Source organism: Oryzias latipes, chromosome 11 (genome assembly GCF_053564925.1).
Source record: "Oryzias latipes strain Hd-rR chromosome 11, Olatipes_Hd-rR_3.1".
Classification (NCBI taxonomy): Eukaryota; Metazoa; Chordata; class Actinopteri; order Beloniformes; family Adrianichthyidae; genus Oryzias; species Oryzias latipes.
This window is the reverse complement of record NC_136247.1, coordinates 9,790,144-9,811,216: the sequence shown is the minus strand read 5'-3', so window position 1 is coordinate 9,811,216 and position 21,073 is coordinate 9,790,144. Positions and strand designations below refer to the sequence as shown.

The 21,073-nt window shown below is 43.0% G+C and overlaps 2 protein-coding genes, 2 long non-coding RNA genes and 1 other non-coding gene across 8 annotated transcripts in view; 1 reads left to right on the top strand and 4 right to left on the bottom strand.

The window, feature by feature from the left end:
- The window catches only part of myo1g (myosin IG), a 47,099-nt gene extending 44,004 nt beyond the window's left edge, over nt 1–3,095 (bottom strand). The window contains exon 1 of the mRNA XM_078954744.1: nt 3,075–3,095. The gene's annotated coding sequence lies outside the window, so the exon portion shown is untranslated. The remainder of the gene's footprint in view (nt 1–3,074) is intronic.
- A 185-nt stretch (nt 3,096–3,280) lies between these two features.
- LOC144995230 (uncharacterized) lies at nt 3,281–6,031 on the top strand. The gene is made up of 2 exons (XR_013658848.1): nt 3,281–3,572; nt 3,782–6,031. It is a non-coding gene; the product is annotated as an uncharacterized LOC144995230 (long non-coding RNA).
- rbm43 (RNA binding motif protein 43) lies at nt 5,914–9,176 on the bottom strand. Of its 3 annotated transcripts, none has more exons than XR_013658847.1 (3): nt 9,031–9,176; nt 7,849–7,962; nt 5,914–6,067 (listed from the first exon to the last, which is right to left on the bottom strand). XR_013658847.1 is itself a non-coding variant. In XM_078954745.1 (3 exons), the coding sequence occupies exon 3, from the start codon at nt 7,960–7,962 to the stop codon at nt 6,970–6,972; it is 993 nt and encodes a 330-aa protein (XP_078810871.1). In that variant the 5' UTR covers nt 8,103–8,227; nt 9,031–9,169; the 3' UTR covers nt 6,822–6,969. The 3 variants fall into 3 exon arrangements, 2 of the variants coding, with proteins under 2 accessions (XP_011479409.1, XP_078810871.1); XM_078954745.1 differs by lacking the exon at nt 5,914–6,067 and adding an exon at nt 8,103–8,227 and having other exon boundaries at nt 6,822–7,962; nt 9,031–9,169; XM_011481107.4 differs by lacking the exon at nt 5,914–6,067 and having other exon boundaries at nt 6,810–7,962.
- Nucleotides 9,177–13,605: 4,429 nt separating this feature from the next.
- On the bottom strand, nt 13,606–17,365 carry LOC101162141 (uncharacterized). Of its 2 annotated transcripts, none has more exons than XR_177461.4 (4): nt 15,568–17,365; nt 14,790–14,834; nt 14,487–14,563; nt 13,606–14,413 (listed from the first exon to the last, which is right to left on the bottom strand). It is a non-coding gene; the product is annotated as an uncharacterized LOC101162141 (long non-coding RNA). The 2 variants fall into 2 exon arrangements; XR_013659136.1 differs by having other exon boundaries at nt 15,586–15,870.
- On the bottom strand, nt 14,619–14,750 carry LOC111948273 (small nucleolar RNA SNORA9). Its single transcript, XR_002874229.1, has one exon. It is a non-coding gene; the product is annotated as a small nucleolar RNA SNORA9 (small nucleolar RNA).
- Nucleotides 17,366–21,073: the final 3,708 nt, after the last annotated feature.

Here is a 21,073-nt window from a genome sequence, read left to right as displayed (position 1 = left end):
GGAGGAGAATTAGAAGAAGCAGTAAATGTGGTGTACAAGGGGTAGTAATAAGAGGACTTAGTGGTGCTTGCTGCTTATCTTCTTGCTTATTATTTCTGGCTTGGTCAGAGGTCATTTTAGGACAACAGTCCCCCCAAATGCAGATGCTTCTAAGAGATCCAGAACCAGATGTAGGCGGGGCATTTCTCAACTTTCTTGCCCATTGCAGCCCACTTCACCAAACAGTACCTGTGGGAGCCCTATTGAGAAACATGTCCTGTGGGTGTCGCTGTTTTCATATTTTTCTGTCAACTATAAATTGATTGATTACCTGACCACACACAGGTGTGCATGAGCCAGATGGAGAAATGGTTTTTGACCGCTTGTGCGGGAAACGAAGCAAAAGTGAAGTCAAATCCGTTCAGTAATGTAAATAATAAAAGAAACAAAGTAATGCAAAGTTGATCGGAGTGAAAGACTCATTTTCTTCGTAGTATAGGGAAACGACAGCCCGCTTGGCGCGTCAGTCAACTCTGGCGTCGCACATCTCAGTGTATCAAAGGAGCTAGAACTTAGCTGCTACAGTACCTGTTTGAAATTAGGTTGCAAAAATTGTGGAACAGAATGACTGAATTTAGGATGCTTTTGTACGTCAAAAAGTGTTCAAACACCAGTGGGTATAAACATGAACCACTGTGTTGTTTGTTTGCTCTCTTTTTGCCAGAAGATGCCAACGGAAAAGGATGAAAAGTCACTGGAATAAAGAATCTCTCCAACTCTGTCAAAGTTAACAGGAGCTTAAGAGCAAATCTTGATAGAGTGTGACCTGTTCATCCAACACAAAAAAGGGAAATCCAGGACTCTGAAAATAAAAGCATGGTATCTATACCCAAAATCATCAATATGAGTCGTTTTTACTTCAGCAGAGCTAAATGGAGGTCTTTGTGTTCTCAATCGGCTTAGTGGATTGGATTCATGAGATAATTAAAAACATCTATCTACATCAGAGGACAAGGGTCCTCATGTATAAAATTAAGTATGATATTTATGAGAAGAATTTGACGTATTTCCAAATTTAAAAAAAAAGCGTGAAAAATGTTTGATGTATAAAAGCTAGCTCACATGTGCTCTTCTCTTTAGAACCCAAGAACTGCTTTCAGCCGTGCATGAATGCAAACCCCGCCCACTTTTCTCCTTAGAAGCAAATTTTAAAAAGGAAACTTTCATGGGTGGAAAATGATGGGAAATATCAGCGGAGAGAAAAGAAAGGCGGCTTGCTGGAGTGTGAAGAGGGACACCATAAGACGTTTTTGATTTGGGAGCCAATTACCGAAGGTAGGCGAGGAGGACCCCGTGTTTCAGCAACAGATGAGAGGATCGCTGTAAAGAGGAGATGTCAGAAATGATTTACTGCACCTGAGTGATGTACTAAAAACATCTTCAGCGTGGAATCCAGAAATGAGGCATTTGCTGTTCCTTTTCTGAAGCTGAAGGAGCTCCTCCTCCTCCTCCTCCTCACTACTTCCTCCTGCCTCAGCACAAAGTCACTCCATCAATTTTTACAGCTCTAATCCTCTCAGGTCATTGATTAAAGCCCTATCTGATTACAGTTTAATTACTGAAGGTAAATTCTATGGCTGTTCTTCTTCAATCATATCAATTATTAACTTCCTTAACAGTGACTTAAATTATCTCATCAAACATTATCTCAAACAATGTGTTTTCTCACAAAGTTCTGAATTTTTCTGAACAAATTTAGCCCATGGTGTTTACACTGGGCAGACAAAGAGGGGCTTCTTCTTTTTCTAATGTTTACTAGTGCATGTCCTCCACCTACAGTTGGAAGAGGATGGGTGCAAATCTTGCTCCAGGCTCTTTTTTTCACAGCTCTATTTCGACATATGAAAGACTTGGTGTTAATTAACTGACCAAGCACAAACCACAATTATTAATTTTTCCACCATGGTGAAGTTTTAAAGGGTGGGCGCTTCCGTGATTTAAAAAGGACGTCATCCATACGTCACCACCAAATCTGAGTCCCTGATTGGTCAAAGTGTAAATGGTTTGACTTTCAATGTGCGTTCAGTGGCCGTGCATTTTGTATGTAGAGCCCAATAACGGTCGTAGAAACTTATAAGTTTATAAATTAGTATGCCAACACGTAGAAACTTGCGCAGTGACGCGTGAATGCGACAGTTTTGAACATGAACGCGTGTTGCCGAGGGCGGTGTGTGAACGTAGTTTGGACTGAGATGTTTTGTTTCAGGTTTCTTTCTCGTCCACTTTAATAACTGAATCTTGGCATTACACGTTTGCCTTTCAACAAACTTTTTCCCCTTTTTGGCTATTTTAGTTATTAAAATGCTTCAAGTTGGTGAAACCAAACTCCTTATTTGAAAAAAATAAAAAGATTTAATATGTGACCCCCACTCTCATTATGTTACCATGATTTCCTTGTACGTGAACAACAAAAACAGGAGATTGCACCTGTGTGCAGGGCGCCACCTGGTGTCTCAAAGTGTGAACAACACAGCAGTTGTCCTATGTCCTCCAAATAAGCATTTTTATTCTGATGAGCATCAGCATAAAAAGCAGCTCCCCCCGTAGCCACCACCTTTGGACCAGGAAGAACTCCACAGGTGAGACACCAAGCAGCCATAATCCACAGGTAAACCAGATAAAATTAATTTAAAAAATCATTTATTTACAGAACAAGGATAAATGCATGCGCTGTGTAAAGTTCATCCTGCTTTGTTAATTAGGATTAACTGAAAATAAAATGTGAAAATGATGTGGGACCGCGTGCAGAACTCTGCCTTTGTTGTGGCGGGGTGAATCATACAAGTTTACTCTAGATTTTTGTTTTCATTCTTTTTCCATTTTAATCATTCATTTCAAAGTATAGTGGGTCAGGTCGTGCAGGACGGGGATCCAGCTGCAGAGACACGTCTACAGGAACCAAACGAGGTTCCATCCCCAACATCTGCATTTTTCAATTTCTGATTTTAAAATATAAAATAAACCCGATAGATTTTCTTTTTTGCGTTGCTCCATCTTTACCCTCAGAAACATCTACTGCAAAGGTTGCCTGTTACCTCACTCCTCAAATTGAAGCTTTCTGTTCTCTGCAAAACAACTTTCAGATCCTGCAGGGTCATTATGACTTCCTCTCAGCCTCCTCTTCCTCGCGCTTTTCCATCCTCTGATTTCCAGTCAGCTGATTCTACAACAGCAGCTCACAGAGACAACGATGGAAACACAAAGCCGTAGGTTAAACAAAAAAACAGAATAAACCAACCGATACTGATTTAGCAGTTTTTATTGATTTCTTTTCAGTTTCACACGGTGTCCATTCTGTAAATCATATAACAATATCAATAAATAAGAGTTAGGATCATTTTGTCTCAACTTCAAAATGAATAATTTTGATTTCTTCATATTAGGCTGTCTTCTATTTAAGAAAACACCAACCGTTAGTGTTTAGTCAAAATTACAGTAAAGTCTGGGGCTAAAAACCATTTTTAAAGTACAAGTGCACTGAAAGAAAAGGAGAAAAATAAAATAATGGAAAATATAAATGCATTGATTGAAGTGTTTAACCCTTGTGCTATCCTAGGCACTTTAACGTTGGGAGTTGGGTCATCTAGACCCACTAGACAGTGCGCTGAACCTTTTTTCTTCAATGATTTGTGATCTTCACTGGTGTCCATGGATTACATGAAATCTTTCCACTTTTATCCACCTTTGTCATGGTAGGAAGAACACGCCAATGTAAGGGTGGGGTCATCTAAGATAGCACAAGGGTTAACAACACCCCCTATAAACAACATTGGTTTGACCCAGGATTTTATCTTTGGGCCAGCAGGTGGCAGCGTGGGTAATGTTTTGAGGAACCAACCAAATAATCCCATGGCAAAATAAGGTGCTCTTAAAAGCCCTAAAAAAAAGTTTTCAATAAACATCACTGCGTCCTTAAATCCAGAGAGCCTCAAATCTAGATTCTGGTTGTTTTTACTGATGTCGAAGCAATTTTTGAGGAATATGGTGTGTCAAAACGTCAGTCTGTTTTGGTAAAAGTTGCAAATAAGGTTTCAGTGTTATTGGGAACACGCCAACACGGATACGTCTAGTGGTGTTGGGGTTGGGAGTTAGCGTAGTCACACTAACGTTTGTTTTAATGGTATATCAGTCTGTTTTCTACATTGTGCAAAAAAAGTTTGTAGTTATAGGTATTAAGAATATGCTAGCGTGTAACATGTTACAAATCAGGAGGGCGTTCCAGAAAGCACGTTCAAACTACCCAGCTGCTGCTAAAGGCTGCTGTCACTCCTTTACTTAGACCCCTCAAACTTCAACAATTTCCGCCCCATTTATAATCTTCCGTTCATCTCCAAAATCCTTGAAAAAACTGTTGCAGAACAACTTAAAATGTATCTCTCTCAGAATAACCTATATGAACAATTCCAGTCTGGCTTCCATCCCCTTCACAGCACAGAAACGGCTCTCCTCAAAATCTCCAATCACCTCCTCCTTGCTGCTGACTCCGGCCTACTCTCCATCCTCCTACTTGATTTGAGCGCTGCCTTCGATACCATCTCTCACACTAGCCTCATAGACAGGCTGTCTCACACATGCCTCTCAACTGGTTTCACTCTTACCTCTCTGGTCGCACCCAATTTATTCAAGTAAAAAGATCCACTTCTCACACAATGTGTCAATACAGGTGTGCCCCAGGGTTCCATCCTGGGACCCCTGTTATTTATCATTTACCTTCTCTCTTCCTCCTACTTCCCTCACTGACTGCCTTCTTGCAATAAAATCCTGTTTCACTGCTAATTTCCTAAAACTAAACAATGATAAAAACCGAACTTCTCCTGATTGGCACTAAATCCGTTATAAACAGCATCCAGTACTTCTCCATTCCCTTTGATAACTCCTCCATATCCCCCTCCCCTCAGGTTAAGAGTCTGGGTGTCATCTTCGGCAAGACCTTCTCCTTCACTTCACACATCAATAGCATCACCCGGTCTGCCCATTTCCACCTTCGCAGCATCCGCCATCTTCGCCCTTCCATCAGTCCTCCTTCCACAGCCGTCTTTGTGCACAGTCTTGTCACTTCCCGCCTGGATTACTGCAACTCCCTTCTTTTTGGTTTACCACAAAAAACTCTACGAAAACTACAGTATGTTCAAAACTCAGCTGCCAGAATTATCACTCAAACATTTACCATCCAACACATCACACCTCTTCTGCAGCAGCTCCATTGGCTGCTGATCACACACAGAATTACATACAAAATACAAAATACTTCTCCTGACTTTTACTCTCATCACCCTCTCCTTCCTTCTCACTCATTGTGCAGAAAGAATTAAACAAATCCGCCCAGGCAGGCAAAGGGAATGGTATCCCACAATTCCTTGTGCTGCCAATCTAACAGCAGCACCAAAGTTACACCTACTTAATTGAATTAATTTGAATGAAAGTATAATAAATGTCTGATAACTACGTGTTATTTTTAAGTTGACTGAACTAAAAATAATTGATTTATCTTAACTGAAGCAAATAATCACGTTAGATCAAAGTAAAAATGTCTATGTTTCCAACATCCATTCGTGGTCTTATCTCCCTCTCATGGTGGAAAAAGTATTATCTGAGCTTCTTCATCCACTAAATCATCTTCAAATGGACACGCCATGCTGCTTCACCTCTCTGAAAACAAACTCACCTTCAACTAAACCTGCTCCAGACCAGGTTATGGTCAGAGCATGAGTTGCTATGGCAACTTGACATACCCTGAAACACACCTCTGTTTTTGGAACCGAAAGCTGAGGTTATCCACTTCCTTAGCCTCAAACTTACCGAGGTAACTAGCATAACCTGCTTTCTGGAATACCCCCCAGTTTTATAGTTACAGTGAACCCAGTAATCAAAGTCTGACTTTTTGTCTCATTTAATACACTTTATAGTTCGTTGTGCCTTATAGATGACCATTCATTGACAGTGGGCCTTATAATCCGTTGCGCCCTATAGTGTGGAAATACTGTACTAAATGCGGACATGTGGTAGTCGGTGAATCACGTCCAGAAACCTAAAGACAGAGAAGTATTATCAGCATCTAAAAAACATGAAAACCCCGGGACAATGGAACCAGACCCTAAAAAATAATTCAAAAAATGTCTTCCAATGATGATTCCCAAACCTCCCATTCCCCATTCACCTTTTCTGAGTTCGCCGGCAGAGCACAGATGGATTCCCGTGTTAGCTAAGCTAGCCCAGAGGCACGTAAACAAATTTAAAGGCTGAAGTGTCTGTTCCAGCTCGGTCAGCAGTGTTTCAACACAGAACTGATGTCAGTCCTTCCATCCTTTAGTTGTGTTATTGTAGGTATTAGAACGATGGCGGATTCCTTCTATTGGTCAGAGCTGGAGTCCAGAAGGTGTTGAAACTACCTTAAGGAAAAACAAGGACCTAGCTGAACCAACTCTATACCGGGCTGAAGCAAAGAGTTACTTCACTACATTCTCTAGGATTGGTGATGAAGCCTAGACGGACATCCATAGACAGATGAGTGTCCTCCATGTTTGTTTGTTTAGATCCTCTCCACCTGAAGGGATCCATAGCCAGGAGAGAGAACTGACCAATCAAAGTTCCAATAATCCCTCGGGGAACGCTAAAATTTGGCTTCTCCTCATGACGATGGGGGTCAGTGAGGTAAAGCATCTGAAGGAACAGCTTCACTGCTCTGTTCACACCAGCTGCATTTGGTAGGCAAATACTGTTACTCTGCCACGCCCCCCCCCCCCCCCCCCCACACACACACACACACACACACTCTCCTAAGATTATTCCAACACCTAAATATTAAAGAAAAGTAATCTAATTTAAATTTGCCTGTAATCTGATTTGTTTAGGACTTGTCATCAGCGTCCCTTCTTTACTGTAATTCACAATTTCACCACTAGATGACAGCAATGGATTCACTGGGTCCGCTTAAGATTTTCTGAAAAATGAAAAAAATCGACCAAAGAAACTCTTTCTTTGTTTCGGAGAACAAACTTCCTGTTCTCCATCTTCCAATCTTTCGGCCTTCTTTCTTTTTTGAGTCTCGGAGGATCTGCGTGCCCGTTGAGGCCCACTTTGGCGTCGAGCAGCAGAAGCTCCAGCAGGAACCGCTGCTTCAACTGCGGCGGGATGGAAGACTTCTCGAACATCCCTTCTGGACTTTCTTCTGAAGAGCTGTCGTAAAGACAGACTCCTCGTCCTTCTCCCGTGCCTTTCAGAAGACTTTCCGTTGCGCTCTGTTTGGTCGACCAGCAGCTGCTGCTTCAGCTCGAAACTCTCTTTAGAAGGGCCGATGATGTGAACCCTGTCACCTATGAGCAACACCAGGTTGGAGCCTGAAATGTTTCCGCTTTTCTCCATTTTCTGTAAAAGACACGCCCCCTGTGGACTCAGGTTGCTCAGAAGAACGTCCTGTGTGCGCAGGAACTTGTTTAGATCAGCCAGGAGGTGCTCGACTTTACTTCTTGCCTCCCTGGAGTTCTTTCCAGATAAGGTTATGGTGACGCTTTCACCGGTTTTCTCCGAACACATGCTAACAGGGCCTTTCAGGGCTTCATCGAGATCCTTTCTCCTGAACTCTTCAGCGTAACTGAACACGTCTCTGTCCACAACAATCAACTCATCTCTGGGCCGCACTGACCCTTGCTGGTCTGGAGGAGACGTTTCCTTACAATCCAGTGAGGAGGCCAATCCAGAGCCCGACTCCTTCCCCGAAGATGAGGAAGATCGGTGCACTTTGGTCGCCATGAGCTTCTCCAAGTGAATTTTAACGGCTCTGAGCTCCTTAAAATTTCCTTTGACACGCACCTTGTCTCCACCTATTTTGTTCACCGCAAAGCCATGTGACTTCAGGAGACTCAGCACTTCCTTCTTGTCTTGAAAAGGCTCCATGTTTAGAGTCGCCTCCACCGGGAACTCCATCTGAGAACAACAGAAACACAGTCAGCTTTTCTCACGCAGAGTAAACAAATGTTCAAAAATTAGACACAAACACCAGAATTATAACTCCATTTTCTGAGCAGGTGAGAACATTTTTAGGAGAACTCGAAACTCAAACTGGCCTTTGTGTCAGATAAAGTTCCACAGTGCTTCACCGAATGATGATCTGGGGATGGCTAAAGAAAGCAGAAGTACGGACGACGCGTGAAGGTCTCACGTTTTATAACTCAATCAAGAGTTGGAACCACTGAGGAAGCACAAAGATGACAGGGAGCAAGAAGAAAGTCAAAAATCTTCATCTGAGACATCCAGTGAACTTAAATATAGCCACAACAGCATTTACTGTTAAGCAAGAGGGCGGCAGCATCATGATTTGGACTGTCGAGGATAGACTACAATCTGGCTGTTGTTATGGCAACCTGGAGCCGAATAAGCCATAATAAAGAAACATTATGTTAAACACAACTTGAGGTACCACATTTGAACCAAAAAAAATGAAAAAAGCTGCTGTCAAGTTTTGGACATCATATTTTTTTTAAACTAAGATAAATAAAATGTTTAAAAGGGAATTTCAATGTCTTTTAGGTGCAAACTCGAAACTTTCTTCTACAAATCAAGGAAATATTTACACCTCCTTTGTTTGATTTACAATTGTTATAAGTGTTGTGTTCACCGAACATTAATACTCCCCCTACCTTTTATTAATAGATAATTAAAGTTGTTTATCGTATGAATACTGACATAAACTTAATTTGTCAGATCGGTGTGTTTGTAGATTTAATTCAATTGTGGTTCCAATGACGGGTTCTGGCGTTTAAACGTAGTTTCTCTTTCAAAGTGAAAGTCCTGAAGGAGCGTCCCCGCAGTAAAAATGTAAACACAGAAAGGTCTGACACATTTCTGGACTTCAGAGCGCTTCGTTTTATATATTTGTCCATTTAAAAACATCCAAAATCCTGGTTTTACGTATCTTGACTGAGGTTCTGGTTACAGCGTAAACAAACCCTCGTGTCCAAGCTTCAGTGAACGCCGCATCAGAAGTGAAAGCACCTGTCAGGTGAGTCGTGCTTCGTCCACCCAGCAGAAGACAAAACTTTCAAAAGAACTTAGCCGAAGAGAGAACTCCGTCATCCGTCCGCGCTCGAACTCGGTCTAGCAGGGTCAGCAAAGGCGCGTGCCATCTGTTTATTAATTGCTGGAAACGGAAATGGGCGGACGTACATCCTGTTATTACTACAAAATAAAATAAAAAAAATTGTGTATTTTTTTTACAACTTTATTGAACAGTATATCGAAGTACAAAACACATAATCAAGGAGATCATTAGAATCTATAACCAATGTTATCTTTCCTAATATATTCAATTACAATATATAGTAGAAATAAGAACATGGATAGTAAAAGAAAGCTTGCTGACAAGAAATAAAATAGCTTAAAACAAGTAAAAAAGATTTAGAAATATATATATATAAAACGTTTTCTCAGAGGGGAGGATTAATCATCAAACAAAAAGGTTCATATTGTACCAGTGTTACATACCTTGGATGTGCTAATCTTTTTAATATATTCATAAAATAGAACCGTCTCCATCCTAAATCCAGTAAAACTGCTGGAGGTGTTATTTTACTTTACACTTATGTATGTAAAATGTAGATCAAAATAAAATGTTCATACAATTTTTTTTTTTTTTTTTTAACTTGTCCTGTCCAACAGCTGGGCAGTCAGATGAGAGCTGAGGGCCTCTTGGGTTGGACATATTTTACTTTAACAAGAGGGGTTATTAATCTTCAGACAAACCAAAGGTATGTCTGAATAAACCCCTTTTGTAATTGAGGCCAAACTTTATTAATTTCAAACATGTCTGAAAATCTTTGGTGTTGGACCGGGGACGGAAAAGGAAAGAGGGGAAGAAGAGAGAGGGACGTTAGAGAGAGGGGGGGTAGGGGGTGATAATAGGAGGGGAAGGGGGATAAGACCATGAAGCAGCATAAAGCAACAAGTTTACTGGTTGTTAATCATTATGGTAAGGTTTAAATGTAAAAAAAAAAAAAAAAAAAAAAAGGGCAGAGCCTGTCCACACACACACTCAAATGTTATAAACATACCTGTTAGTTGCAAAAATGTCCACCTGTCGACATGTACACAAAACAGATAGTGTTCACATGCATACTTATGCCTTAAAACCAACTAGTGTGAAATATTTCAGTCATTCAGTCTGTTGAGCTAACACCTGTGCTCAGGTGAGTGTTTATGTTCTTCTAAAATGGATGGTGGAACGTGAAAAGAAGGAGGGAGAGTGCCCAGCCATCCCCACCCCAAGACCCCCACCGCACCAGCAGCGGCAGCCGGAATCCCCCCAACGCCACACGGGAACCGGCAGGGAACAACCGCCGCCCGGGCGACCAAGCCCGCCACCCAGGCCGGGGCCAGCAGGGCCGCCGCAAGGCCCCCAGAGCCAGAGAGCAGGGAGGCACGGAGGGAAAGAGGGCGCCGCCCCAGCCCAACCAGGAGAGCAGCCCCCCCGCCGCGCCGGGAGAACCCAACGCAGGGCCCCACCGGAGAAGGACGCCCACAGCCCCAGACGAGCACCCCACCACCACCCAGGAGTTCCGGGCATCCCCCCGCCCCAACCCCAGGTACGAGCCAGGACCCCCCAAGGGAGACCCACTCCGCACTCCAGGCAGCCATCCGCCCGGCCGACGGTTGGTCCAGGGAGGAGCGAGGCAGGGGCCCGCCGCCCCCGCCCAGGAGGGGGGAACCCCGGGGAAAAAAGAGGGCCCACAAGGGGTGTTGTAAATATGGCCCGACCAGGCTCGGCCACAGTTGGAAATTTGGCGGGGCCCAGCACTCAGGAGCAAGGACCAGAACCCACCCCCCAGGGACACGAACACCCCCGGCTCAGATGTAATGTGAACCCCCCCACCGCGCGGAGAGAGCACCGCCGGGCCCAGGAAGCCGGCACCCCGGGGACACAGCCGCCGTTGCAAAGGGGCCCGTACCCCCCACCAGGGAAGAGGCAGGGGACAGATGGTCCTAGGTCCCACCTTCCTTGCAAAATGTGTGTGCGTGTATGTGTGTTTGAGAGAGTGTGTGTGTGCATGTGTGTGTGTTTATGTTGGGATGTATATATTGAGGGGGGAGGGGTGTGTGTACTAAGGGGGGTGCGGTTAAAATTGGCGGGTAGGGCACTAAGGGGACATCTCCTGATTACTCACAGTGACGTCCCCTCACCCTCCCCACCAAGGGGCCCTAAATGTCTAAGGTGCGGTTAAAATTGGCGGGTAGGGTGCTAGGAGGACATCCGCTGCTTGCTGGCAGTGATGTCCAAGCACCCCCCCTACCAAGGGCCCTACATGTCTAAGGTGCAAATAAAACCGAAAGAGGGGGGGGCCCACTCCATACGGCAACCACAGGAGGGGGGCCACTGCCTAGTAACCCCCCCCCCCCCCCCCCCCAAGGCTCATCGCAGGCTAAGCCCCCCACCCCCTCACCCTATTATGAGGTTATATGAGGAAGGGGGTAAGTTGGGGACAGATGATAGACTGTCCCCCGGTGGTCAAACAGCCCCCCCCCCCCCGCCCCCCCCCCCAGAAAGGGGGCCAGGCCCACCCAGCCCCGGGGCCCCACCCCCGGAGGCGCAGACACCCCAGGCCCAGCACCACCACCCCCACACAGAGAGAGGGGAGCCAGAAAGCGCCGCCCCCCCCCCCCCCCCGGAGCAAGCCCAGGCCCCCACCCCCAAACGCCGGCCCTAGAAGAGCTCTGGTCAGGCCTCGACGGGACCGAGGCAGCCAACCGGCCGGGGAAACCAACAATTTTTTTTAATTAAAAAAAGTAAACTTTTAAATTCTTGTAAACAAAAGCAATAAAATTCGGTCAAGTTTCGTTTATCTAAAAGTTTGTCCACGTGGTATCTTCCTTTGAAGCTGTTTAACTTTTGAACTGTATTTTATTTTTTATTTTCCAGTCCTTAAAGCTAATGCAGCTTTTTAGTGAAATTTAGCATCGCTGATCAAACAGATTGTATATTAGTAAAGCTTTTGCTGTTCCAATGTACAGTATTATCTAAATCATTATGCTAATGTGTCCTAAAAATTGTGTGAACATCAACTTGTATAAAACTTAATTAGAAGCAATAAATGGCATATACTTGTATACTTATAGAGCGCTTTTCTACCTTCTTCAAGGCCCAAAGCGCTTTACAGTCACAGGCCCATTCACCCATTCACACACATTCACACACTGATGGCGGCGCCGCTGCCGAACAGTGGCGCCAACCTTCCACCAGGTTGGCCATTTTCATTCATTTTAATTAAAATACATTTTTTGATTTCAAAAGTGGTCTGACCCACCTGTGGTGTGGGTTCTGGTGCTTGCCGTCTTGCGCCAGCCTTCTCCAAAATTCCAACTGTGGGTGAGCCTGGTCGGGCCATGTTTACAACATTCCTTGTGAAACCCCACCTCTCTTGGGCATTTTCTTCCTGGGCAGGGGTGACCAGTCCCTGCCTCACTCTCTCCTGAACCAATCATGGGCTGGGTGGGTGGCAGCCTGGAGAGTGGGGCGGGTCTCCCTGGGGCCCTGGCTTGTGCCTGGAATCGGGGTGGGGGGATGCTCAGAACTCCTGGGTGATGGTGGGCTGCTCATCTGGGGCTGGGGGTGCTGTCCTGGGGTGGGCCCCCACGTTGGGCCCTCCTAGGCTGCTCACCTAGTTGGGCTGGAGCTTTAACTCTCTGCCCCCCTATGCCTCACGGCTTTCTGGTTTTGGGGCCCCATTGGCAGTCCCGCTTGCCCTGGTGGCGGATGTGATTGCCCGGAGGGCAGTTGTTTTCTATCTTCTACCGTGTGGGTGTTGGGGAGTTCCTGGCTGCTGCTATGGTGGGGGTCTTGACTGGGCACTTACCCTCCTTCCTTTTACATTCCATCATCCACCTTAGAAGAACAGAAACACTCGAGCACAGGTGCTCTGTCACCTTTGCACAAATAGTTTGCGTGACTGAGTGAAATGTTTCACGTGTTGGTCTGAAAACATAAGTATGCGTGTGTGAACACTAGTTGTATTATGTCCATGTTGACATATTTGTATATGAACATTTTTGGAGCCAACAGATAAGTTTATAACATTTGAGTGTGTACAGGCCCCACCACTTTCATATTTGTATTACATCTGACCCTAACCATAATGATTATAGACATCCAACTTATTTTAGGCTGGTACGTGCCACCCCCGCCTCTATATTCACCCTTCTACCCCCATCCCTGTTGCACAGGACAAGTTAAAAAGAAAAGTCAATCTCCATACTAACTAAACCGGATTCCGGATTACATCAGATTGTGATCGAGTTCTTAGTTTATGAGAATTCACCTTTAGTGAAATAACTAACATCTGTTACAAAATGCATTCAAAAACTGTTTTAAAGCAAAAACATTTACAGGAACTCTCGATACGGGAGTGTTCCCGCCATTGTTTTGTCCAAGTCACATGATCGGAGGGGATTTGATTTAGTGTACCCATTCACTAGCAGGTTTTTGGTTTGTGGACAGGTCCTGGTATCTCTTGTTGACTGCTTTATTGATTTGGTTTATCTGGATGATTTTTGGAAACCCTAGAAAATAAACAAAAAGACTTTGTAGAGCGAGGAAGTAGGTATTTATTTTTGTCAGTTACAAACAATGGACTTGCTTCAGCATCTCTGGTGACCGCTACAACTTGGTCTACCAAATAAATACATCAAGAAATCCACAAAACACAATAATCTGGATAACAAGGCACCACAAGGGAACCCCCACAGATACATATATAAAAAAAAAACAAGAACAGATAAATAAATAAAATCAAAATGATTTTTGCAAAAACACACCGAACAAGTCACAGGGAGCACGGCTAAACTAGCCAAGGGCGAAACGGCGAGCAGACAGGCAGAAACCTGGCTTTGTTAAACCGTTTTGTGATGAAGAGGAACTCTAACTAACAACACGGGTCTGTCCTATTGTGGTGCAAAACTAACACCTAGATTTGAGGGTTTTGCACATCTTTGGTGACATGTAAACAAAGACAATTCCCCTGCAGAGGAATGAGTGGCTCAGAGGATGAACATTCTGCTATGGAGTGGGAAAAGACATGAGTCACTATGCAGAATCTCTGTAATAAAACTGAGCGATTACAAAAAGATCCTGAATTCACTGCAAAGAAAATCTCCTTCCAGATCCAAACAGATTTGTGACAAATCAGGACAATATCTATCTTGATACATCCTTCATATTGGACTTTACAGAATTGCTGATGAATCCATAAGATGTTAATTCTTTCACTGCCACACGATGAACAAAACAAAAGATTGGATTGTGTGCAGCTTAAACAAACGTTTATCAGATGATAGATTCTTCAAACTTCCAGCACAAACTCTCCTTCATCAAAGCGTCTCTGGATGAAGCCTGCAGAGAAGAATTACAGAGCTAGAACCTTGACATGGTGTCACAGCAGAAATCCCTCAAGTCTTCTCGTTACCTGAAATGCTGAAGCTTCCAGCTATGCAGGTAGCCATGTAGGTCACATGACCCATACGGAGGCCTTTCAGAAAGGACCTGGAAGTCCAACAGAAACACAGATGTTAGCGCTGGAGCCTGAGCTGCAGTTCTGACATGTCGGAGGTTTACCTATAACCCAGCTGTGCAGAACCACAACAGGGCCTCAAACCACCTCCATTACTATAGCAGACCAACAGGAGAGGGCGGAGCCACTGCAGGCCTAGCCTCGCTGGATGATCTGCACGTTGTGACACAAAATCATGCATCGCAATGAGTTCATTACCATTTGAAGTGCCTAGATGTTCATCTTCTGGCAGCAATCGTCAGCCTGAAATTTTAAAAAGGCGTTAGCCACAGAGAGAAGAGTGGGACAGAAAATGCCTTAAAGTGATGAGTTCATGTCATTTTTACAACAAAAACATAAAGCATGAAAGATTAGGAGAGACCAGGTGTCCCAGAACAGCTGGTCCCAATGGTATCAGCTTAGTCACAACATTCAAATCAGATAACGTCAACAATTTCTGAGTTATGTTTGGTATTAGAAACCCATTTGAATTTTTTATTTTTGGAAACTTGAGACGCTAAACCGACCAGCTAAAGTCAAAGCAACAGGGCCAGAGGTCAATCAGGAGGCCTGAACCGACTCCAGTCTCGATCAAGATCCTGAAAGATCTTTAGCCCCAAGATGCTTGTTTGAGAAGAACAAATGATATGAGAAAAGTAGGAAACAATTATAGAATCGATATGTATTTTACTTCTTCACACAGAAAATTAACGTTTGGTAGAACAGAATGCTATTAAATTGAACATTTGTGACTCAAGAATGGGTTTAAAAATAAAAGGAAATAACGAACAGAGTCGTTTTAGGGTTTTTTTAACAACAGAGTCGTTTGTCGGGGGTTCACCTAAAACCCGGCCGCGAGGAGCAACAGCAGGGCCTCAAACTCCCCCCCAGTCTCTATAGCAGATCGTCAGGAGAGCGCGCGGCCACGGCAGACCGAGCCTCGCTGGAAGATCTGCGCGCCAGGGATTTCAAGCGTCCGCACGCGGAACAATTTTACCTTTGCGTTCAAACTTGCCTGTCGATGAAACTGCTACCCTTCCTCCTGCGGTATGTTCTCCACCCCATGTGACCCGAAGTCTTCCATAGTATACTACTGCTGATGGCCTAACAATTTTATCGCCTTAACATCTTCGGAAAACACCAATAACAAAACAAAACTACCACATTCAGTTTGTTCTACCAGAATAATGCATCAAAACCCACAAATATTTCATATTTACAGACTGATGGACACGGATTTAACGCAGACAACATGTAGTCGGCTTCCCGGGCTTAAGCTTCAACTCGACTAAACGGATATGACGTAATTTACATGACATCTGTTATTATGTAGATCACTATTTTGTTGTACCGCCACCTAGCGAGCTGGAGGACGTGCTTCTTTCTTTCATGTACAGACTTTATAGACTTTATTTGGTTTTATATCGACCGAAACTGTATGAATTGAGCTTGATTTGCATTTCCTGTCACCAGTAACACAAAGGAGAAGATATCTGATGGGGTTTAGATTTTTCTTTCCAGTCCTCGGATGTCAGAAGGGACACGTTTGTTACAAAATTGAGTTTTGAATTTTAGTTTGAAGGGTAAAAAATGTCTTAAACACTTTCCCCACTATAGAAAAAGAAATTTCAATCCTAAAGACTTTTTTGCCGGAAAATCGTTCCTTCTATCTACCAGCAGGGGGCAGTCAAACATTAAACATTTGCCACTGCAATAACCTGTCATTACAGAACTAAGTTTTCTCATTTTCTTTTGGGTTAAATCTTATTCCTGGAGTCAACTGAAACAAAAAGCTTTAGAGAAAGCAGGAACACAAATTGAGATTCCCCACTCCGCTCCAAATCAACAACTTCTGTGTGGAATAACTGACTTTTTGTGCAATAACTGACTTTTAATCTACCTCCACACACAATATTTATTACGCTGCACTGTATTGCACTCCACTTTATTCTATTTTTTCCTACTTGTGTTTAATTGTTTATTGTGCATATTTTGATTAGATTTACAATATTTTTTGCCACTCCAAGGCTGCCACAATTTCATTTTATTATTATGAACAATGACAATAAAGGATTCTGAGATCATGTCAAGAGTTTTTCTTCAAGTAAACACCGTTTTTTTTGTTCTGTGCTTCAGAGACTGAACAAATAGTTTGTTTTATGTTTTTCAATATGTTTGATAACTATTTCTAATGTTTAGCTTTTATTTTATTTCAGTGGTTTTCAAGAAGTCACTTCATTTGAATGTAGATTCACATCTGATAAAGCTGGTTGCTTCTTTCTGCTTTAACAAGGATTCAACAGCATAAAGTAGTAAACTGTGGTGTTATAAGAGGCTTTTATTTTGTGAGTTTTGAGAACTTCCTCACAATGATGTTGGAGGTCGTTAGTAGCTCGAAAGCCGTATGTGACGCGTCAAGCAGATCAGATTCTGTGCATAATTTTGTCAGAGACTCTCTGTGTTTGGCTTCATATCTGCGGGCAGAGTCGCACTCAAATGTTTCTCCAAAATCAGTTCCACTTTCTTATCAGGTTCAAATCTGAATAAAGGCTTCTTACAAAGTTTGGGCCACAATTTGGTTCCAAGTTCCACCAGTTCAACTGTGGATGATGCTCTGGCCTCCGCTGCAGCATCTTCGGAAAACACCAATAACAAAACAAAACTACCACATTCAGTTTGTTCTACCAGAATAATGCATCAAAACCCACAAATATTTCATATTTACAGACTGATGGACACGGATTTAACGCAGACAACATGTAGTCGGCTTCCCGGGCTTAAGCTTCAACTCGACTAAACGGATATGACGTAATTTACATGACATCTGTTATTATGTAGATCACTATTTTGTTGTACCGCCACCTAGCGAGCTGGAGGACGTGCTTCTTTCTTTCTTTCATGTACAGACTTTAGACTTTATTTGGTTTTATATCGACCGAAACTGTATGAATTTAGCTTGATTTGCATTTCCTGTCTCCACTAACAGAAAATAGAAGATATCTGATGGGGTTTAGATTATTCTTTCCAGTCTTCGGATGTCAGAAGGGACACGTTTGTTACAAAATGGAGTTTTGAATTTTAGTTTGAAGGGTAAAAAATGTCTTAAACACTTTCCCCACTATAGAAAAAGAAATTTCAATCCTAAAGACTTTTTTGCCGGAAAATCGTTCCTTCTATCTACCAGCAGGGGGCAGTCAAACATTAAACATTTGCCACTGCAATAACCTGTCATTACAGAACTAAGTTTTCTCATTTTCTTTTGGGTTAAATCTTATTCCTGGAGTCAACTGAAACAAAAAGCTTTAGAGAAAGCAGGAACACAAATTGAGATTCCCCACTCCGCTCCAAATCAACAACTTCTGTGTGGAATAACTGACTTTTTGTGCAATAACTGACTTTTAATCTACCTCCACACACAATTGCACTCCACTTTATTCTATTTTTTCCTACTTGTGTTTAATTGTTTATTGTGCATATTTTGATTAGATTTACAATATTTTTTGCCACTCCAAGGCTGCCACAATTTCATTTTATTATTATGAACAATGACAATAAAGGATTCTGAGATCATGTCAAGAGTTTTTCTTCAAGTAAACACCGTTTTTTTTGTTCTGTGCTTCAGAGACTGAACAAATAGTTTGTTTTATGTTTTTCAATATGTGGATAACTATTTCTAATGTTTAGCTTTTATTTTATTTCAGTGGTTTTCAAGAAGTCACTTCATTTGAATGTAGATTCACATCTGATAAAGCTGGTTGCTTCTTTCTGCTTTAACAAGGATTCAACAGCATAAAGTAGTAAACTGTGGTGTTATAAGAGGCTTTTATTTTGTGAGTTTTGAGAACTTCCTCACAATGATGTTGGAGGTCGTTAGTAGCTCGAAAGCCGTATGTGACGCGTCAAGCAGATCAGATTCTGTGCATAATTTTGTCAGAGACTCTCTGTGTTTGGCTTCATATCTGCGGGCAGAGTCGCACTCAAATGTTTCTCCAAAATCAGTTCCACTTTCTTATCAGGTTCAAATCTGAATAAAGGCTTCTTACAAAGTTTGGGCCACAATTTGGTTCCAAGTTCCACCAGTTCAACTGTGGATGATGCTCTGGCCTCCGCTGCAGCATGAGTGCAAAAACAGAAATAAGTAAGAAATAAGCTTCTTTAAAGAAGCGAAAAATCTGCCAGTGAGGTTCTTGATGAGATCATTTTACTTGCAAGGCAGAAAAAACTTTCTTAAGATTCAGTATTTGCAGTGTAGACGCAACCACACCATCAGGGTGAATGGTATGGGTGAGCTTGACGACCTGATCCGACCAAGTCGGACCAAAACCAAGCCAGAATCTGACCAAACTGTATCTAAACTTGGCCAGAGTCTGACTAAACTGGACCTAAAACGAGCCAGAATCTGAACAAACTGGGCCCAAACCAAGCCTGGGTTTTCTTCATTCTCAGAACAGAACCTCTGATCTCTACTTGTGCTCCTCTCATTTCTTCAGATATTTTGGTAAATGTCAGGGGTCAAAGGGGAAAACACAGAAAAGATTCAAGCGAAGAAACATAGAAAGTCTGGCATTGCAGAATTATACAAAGTCGTGCCAATTTAACTACAAATGCAGACCATAGAAAGTTAGGACTCTTCTTTTTTTGAGAGAAATTGGGGGAAAAAAAGTTCTTTAGAGGAACTGCTGCCTTCATGAAGCTTTAGGCTTTATGAAGCTTCATAAAGCCTGATGTCACGTATACGCGCTGAATGGGCGTTCTTGTAGTGCAGATATCATAAATCTTGCTCCAGGCTTTTTCTTTCACAGTTCTGTATTTGAGCTGTTGAGCCATTTCAATACTAGTTTAACTTTCAACGCATGTTCAAATGTTTAAAATATGAAAGTTTTCAACATGGAAGCCTGAAATGTGCATATTCGCGCGTTCACGTAGACTTTTCTTTTTACCGTGTGAACGTAGCTAGACGTTTCATCAAGATTCAGTCTGCATGTTGATTTGTTGTGATGATGAACATAAGCTGTGATTGGTGCAACTCAGCTGCACCCCCTCTTGAGATATCTGTGGCTGTATTTTAGGTCATGTTGTGGTTTTGTAATTCAGGTTCCGGGGTTTAGTTTCATCGTGTTAAAATTCACACAACAGTTCCTGCATGCAGTGGGCGTGGCCCCATGCAACTCTGCACCCCGTAACTCTCTCTGACTGTCCACACTGGGGGGGGGGGGTTGGTGCAATGTCTCTCATCCAGTTCTGCCTTTCAATACCAGACTCAACGCAATGAATGACACGAAACAAAATAAAAAATGAATGTAAGAAATCAATGACAATAGTCTGAAAGACAAGTAGTAATTACAGGTTTATGTAAACAATAACTCCATTTAAAAAAATAACTTGCACCCCCTGAAATAAATTCTACACATAAACCAACTAAAGTTCGGGACCACCGGCGACTTCGTCCTGCACTGACATTCGGCTTCTCTAAATTCACCAGATTGATCCTGATCTCTGCTCTGGTCAGCGGTCAGCTGACTGACCCAGGTTCTCCATTTCTGAAGCTCCTGCTCAATAAAGGGAGGCTTTGCTGGGAGTTATGTAAGCTACTCTGGCTGGGGGTTTGGGGGGCGGGGGTTGGCATGTGAGCCAGCTTTAAGTAACTCAGCTGACCGTACGTTCCTGAGCGATGAGGAGGATGAAGGGTGGCGGCTGTGATTCTGCTCGATCACATGAGGATGCTGCCGCCATCCCCCCCCCCCAAAACCCCCCAACACCAGCGGCCTTCATAGTCTGCAGTCTGAGCAGACTTTTGGCTCAAAGCTCCCATAATCCTGTTCACCTGATCCTCTAAAATGAGGTGAATTCTGGGAGGAGTGACTGGCTGTGGCGGCGTGTTTTCAGTGAAAGTGTCACGTGTGACGGATGATCCTCATGGACGCCGGCAGCTGATGTTCTCGTGACTTTCATCGAGTCACTTCATGGACTTCCAGATGTTTTTCACGCCGTCTTCCAGTTCAGTCATCCCCATCATCCACACGTTAATGTTCTTGTCATCGTCTTGGTCTGTTTTTTGACCAGTTTCCTTTTAAAAATGTGAAATATTTGAATGATAGACTCTCTGCCTTTCTGGGCGTTTTGTAGTACTTTTCAATTTGCTGCAACAATTTACTTCAGATTAAAGTTGTCTTTGGTGTTTTTGACATGTTCTTTGTAGCATTTTTCTGATGATGGAGGACTAACTTACAGAAATTAAGCTCAAACTGCATTTCTGAGTATTTCTTTCTATTTCTTTTCTTTGTATTTGTGACACACAAAATATGCTGGGCGCGTCACAAGCTCCCTGCTCCACACCATTCTGATGCATCCACTTGCAGACAAATAGATCTATGTGCAGGTTGCATCTGGCTCACAGTGGATGGCTCCAATATTGCCCGCCATTTTTCTTGGACCGGTAATGTTAGGTTGGGGCTGTGAGGGGCTGTAAGCTAGCGGGAAAGTGTGTAAACACAGAACTCTCA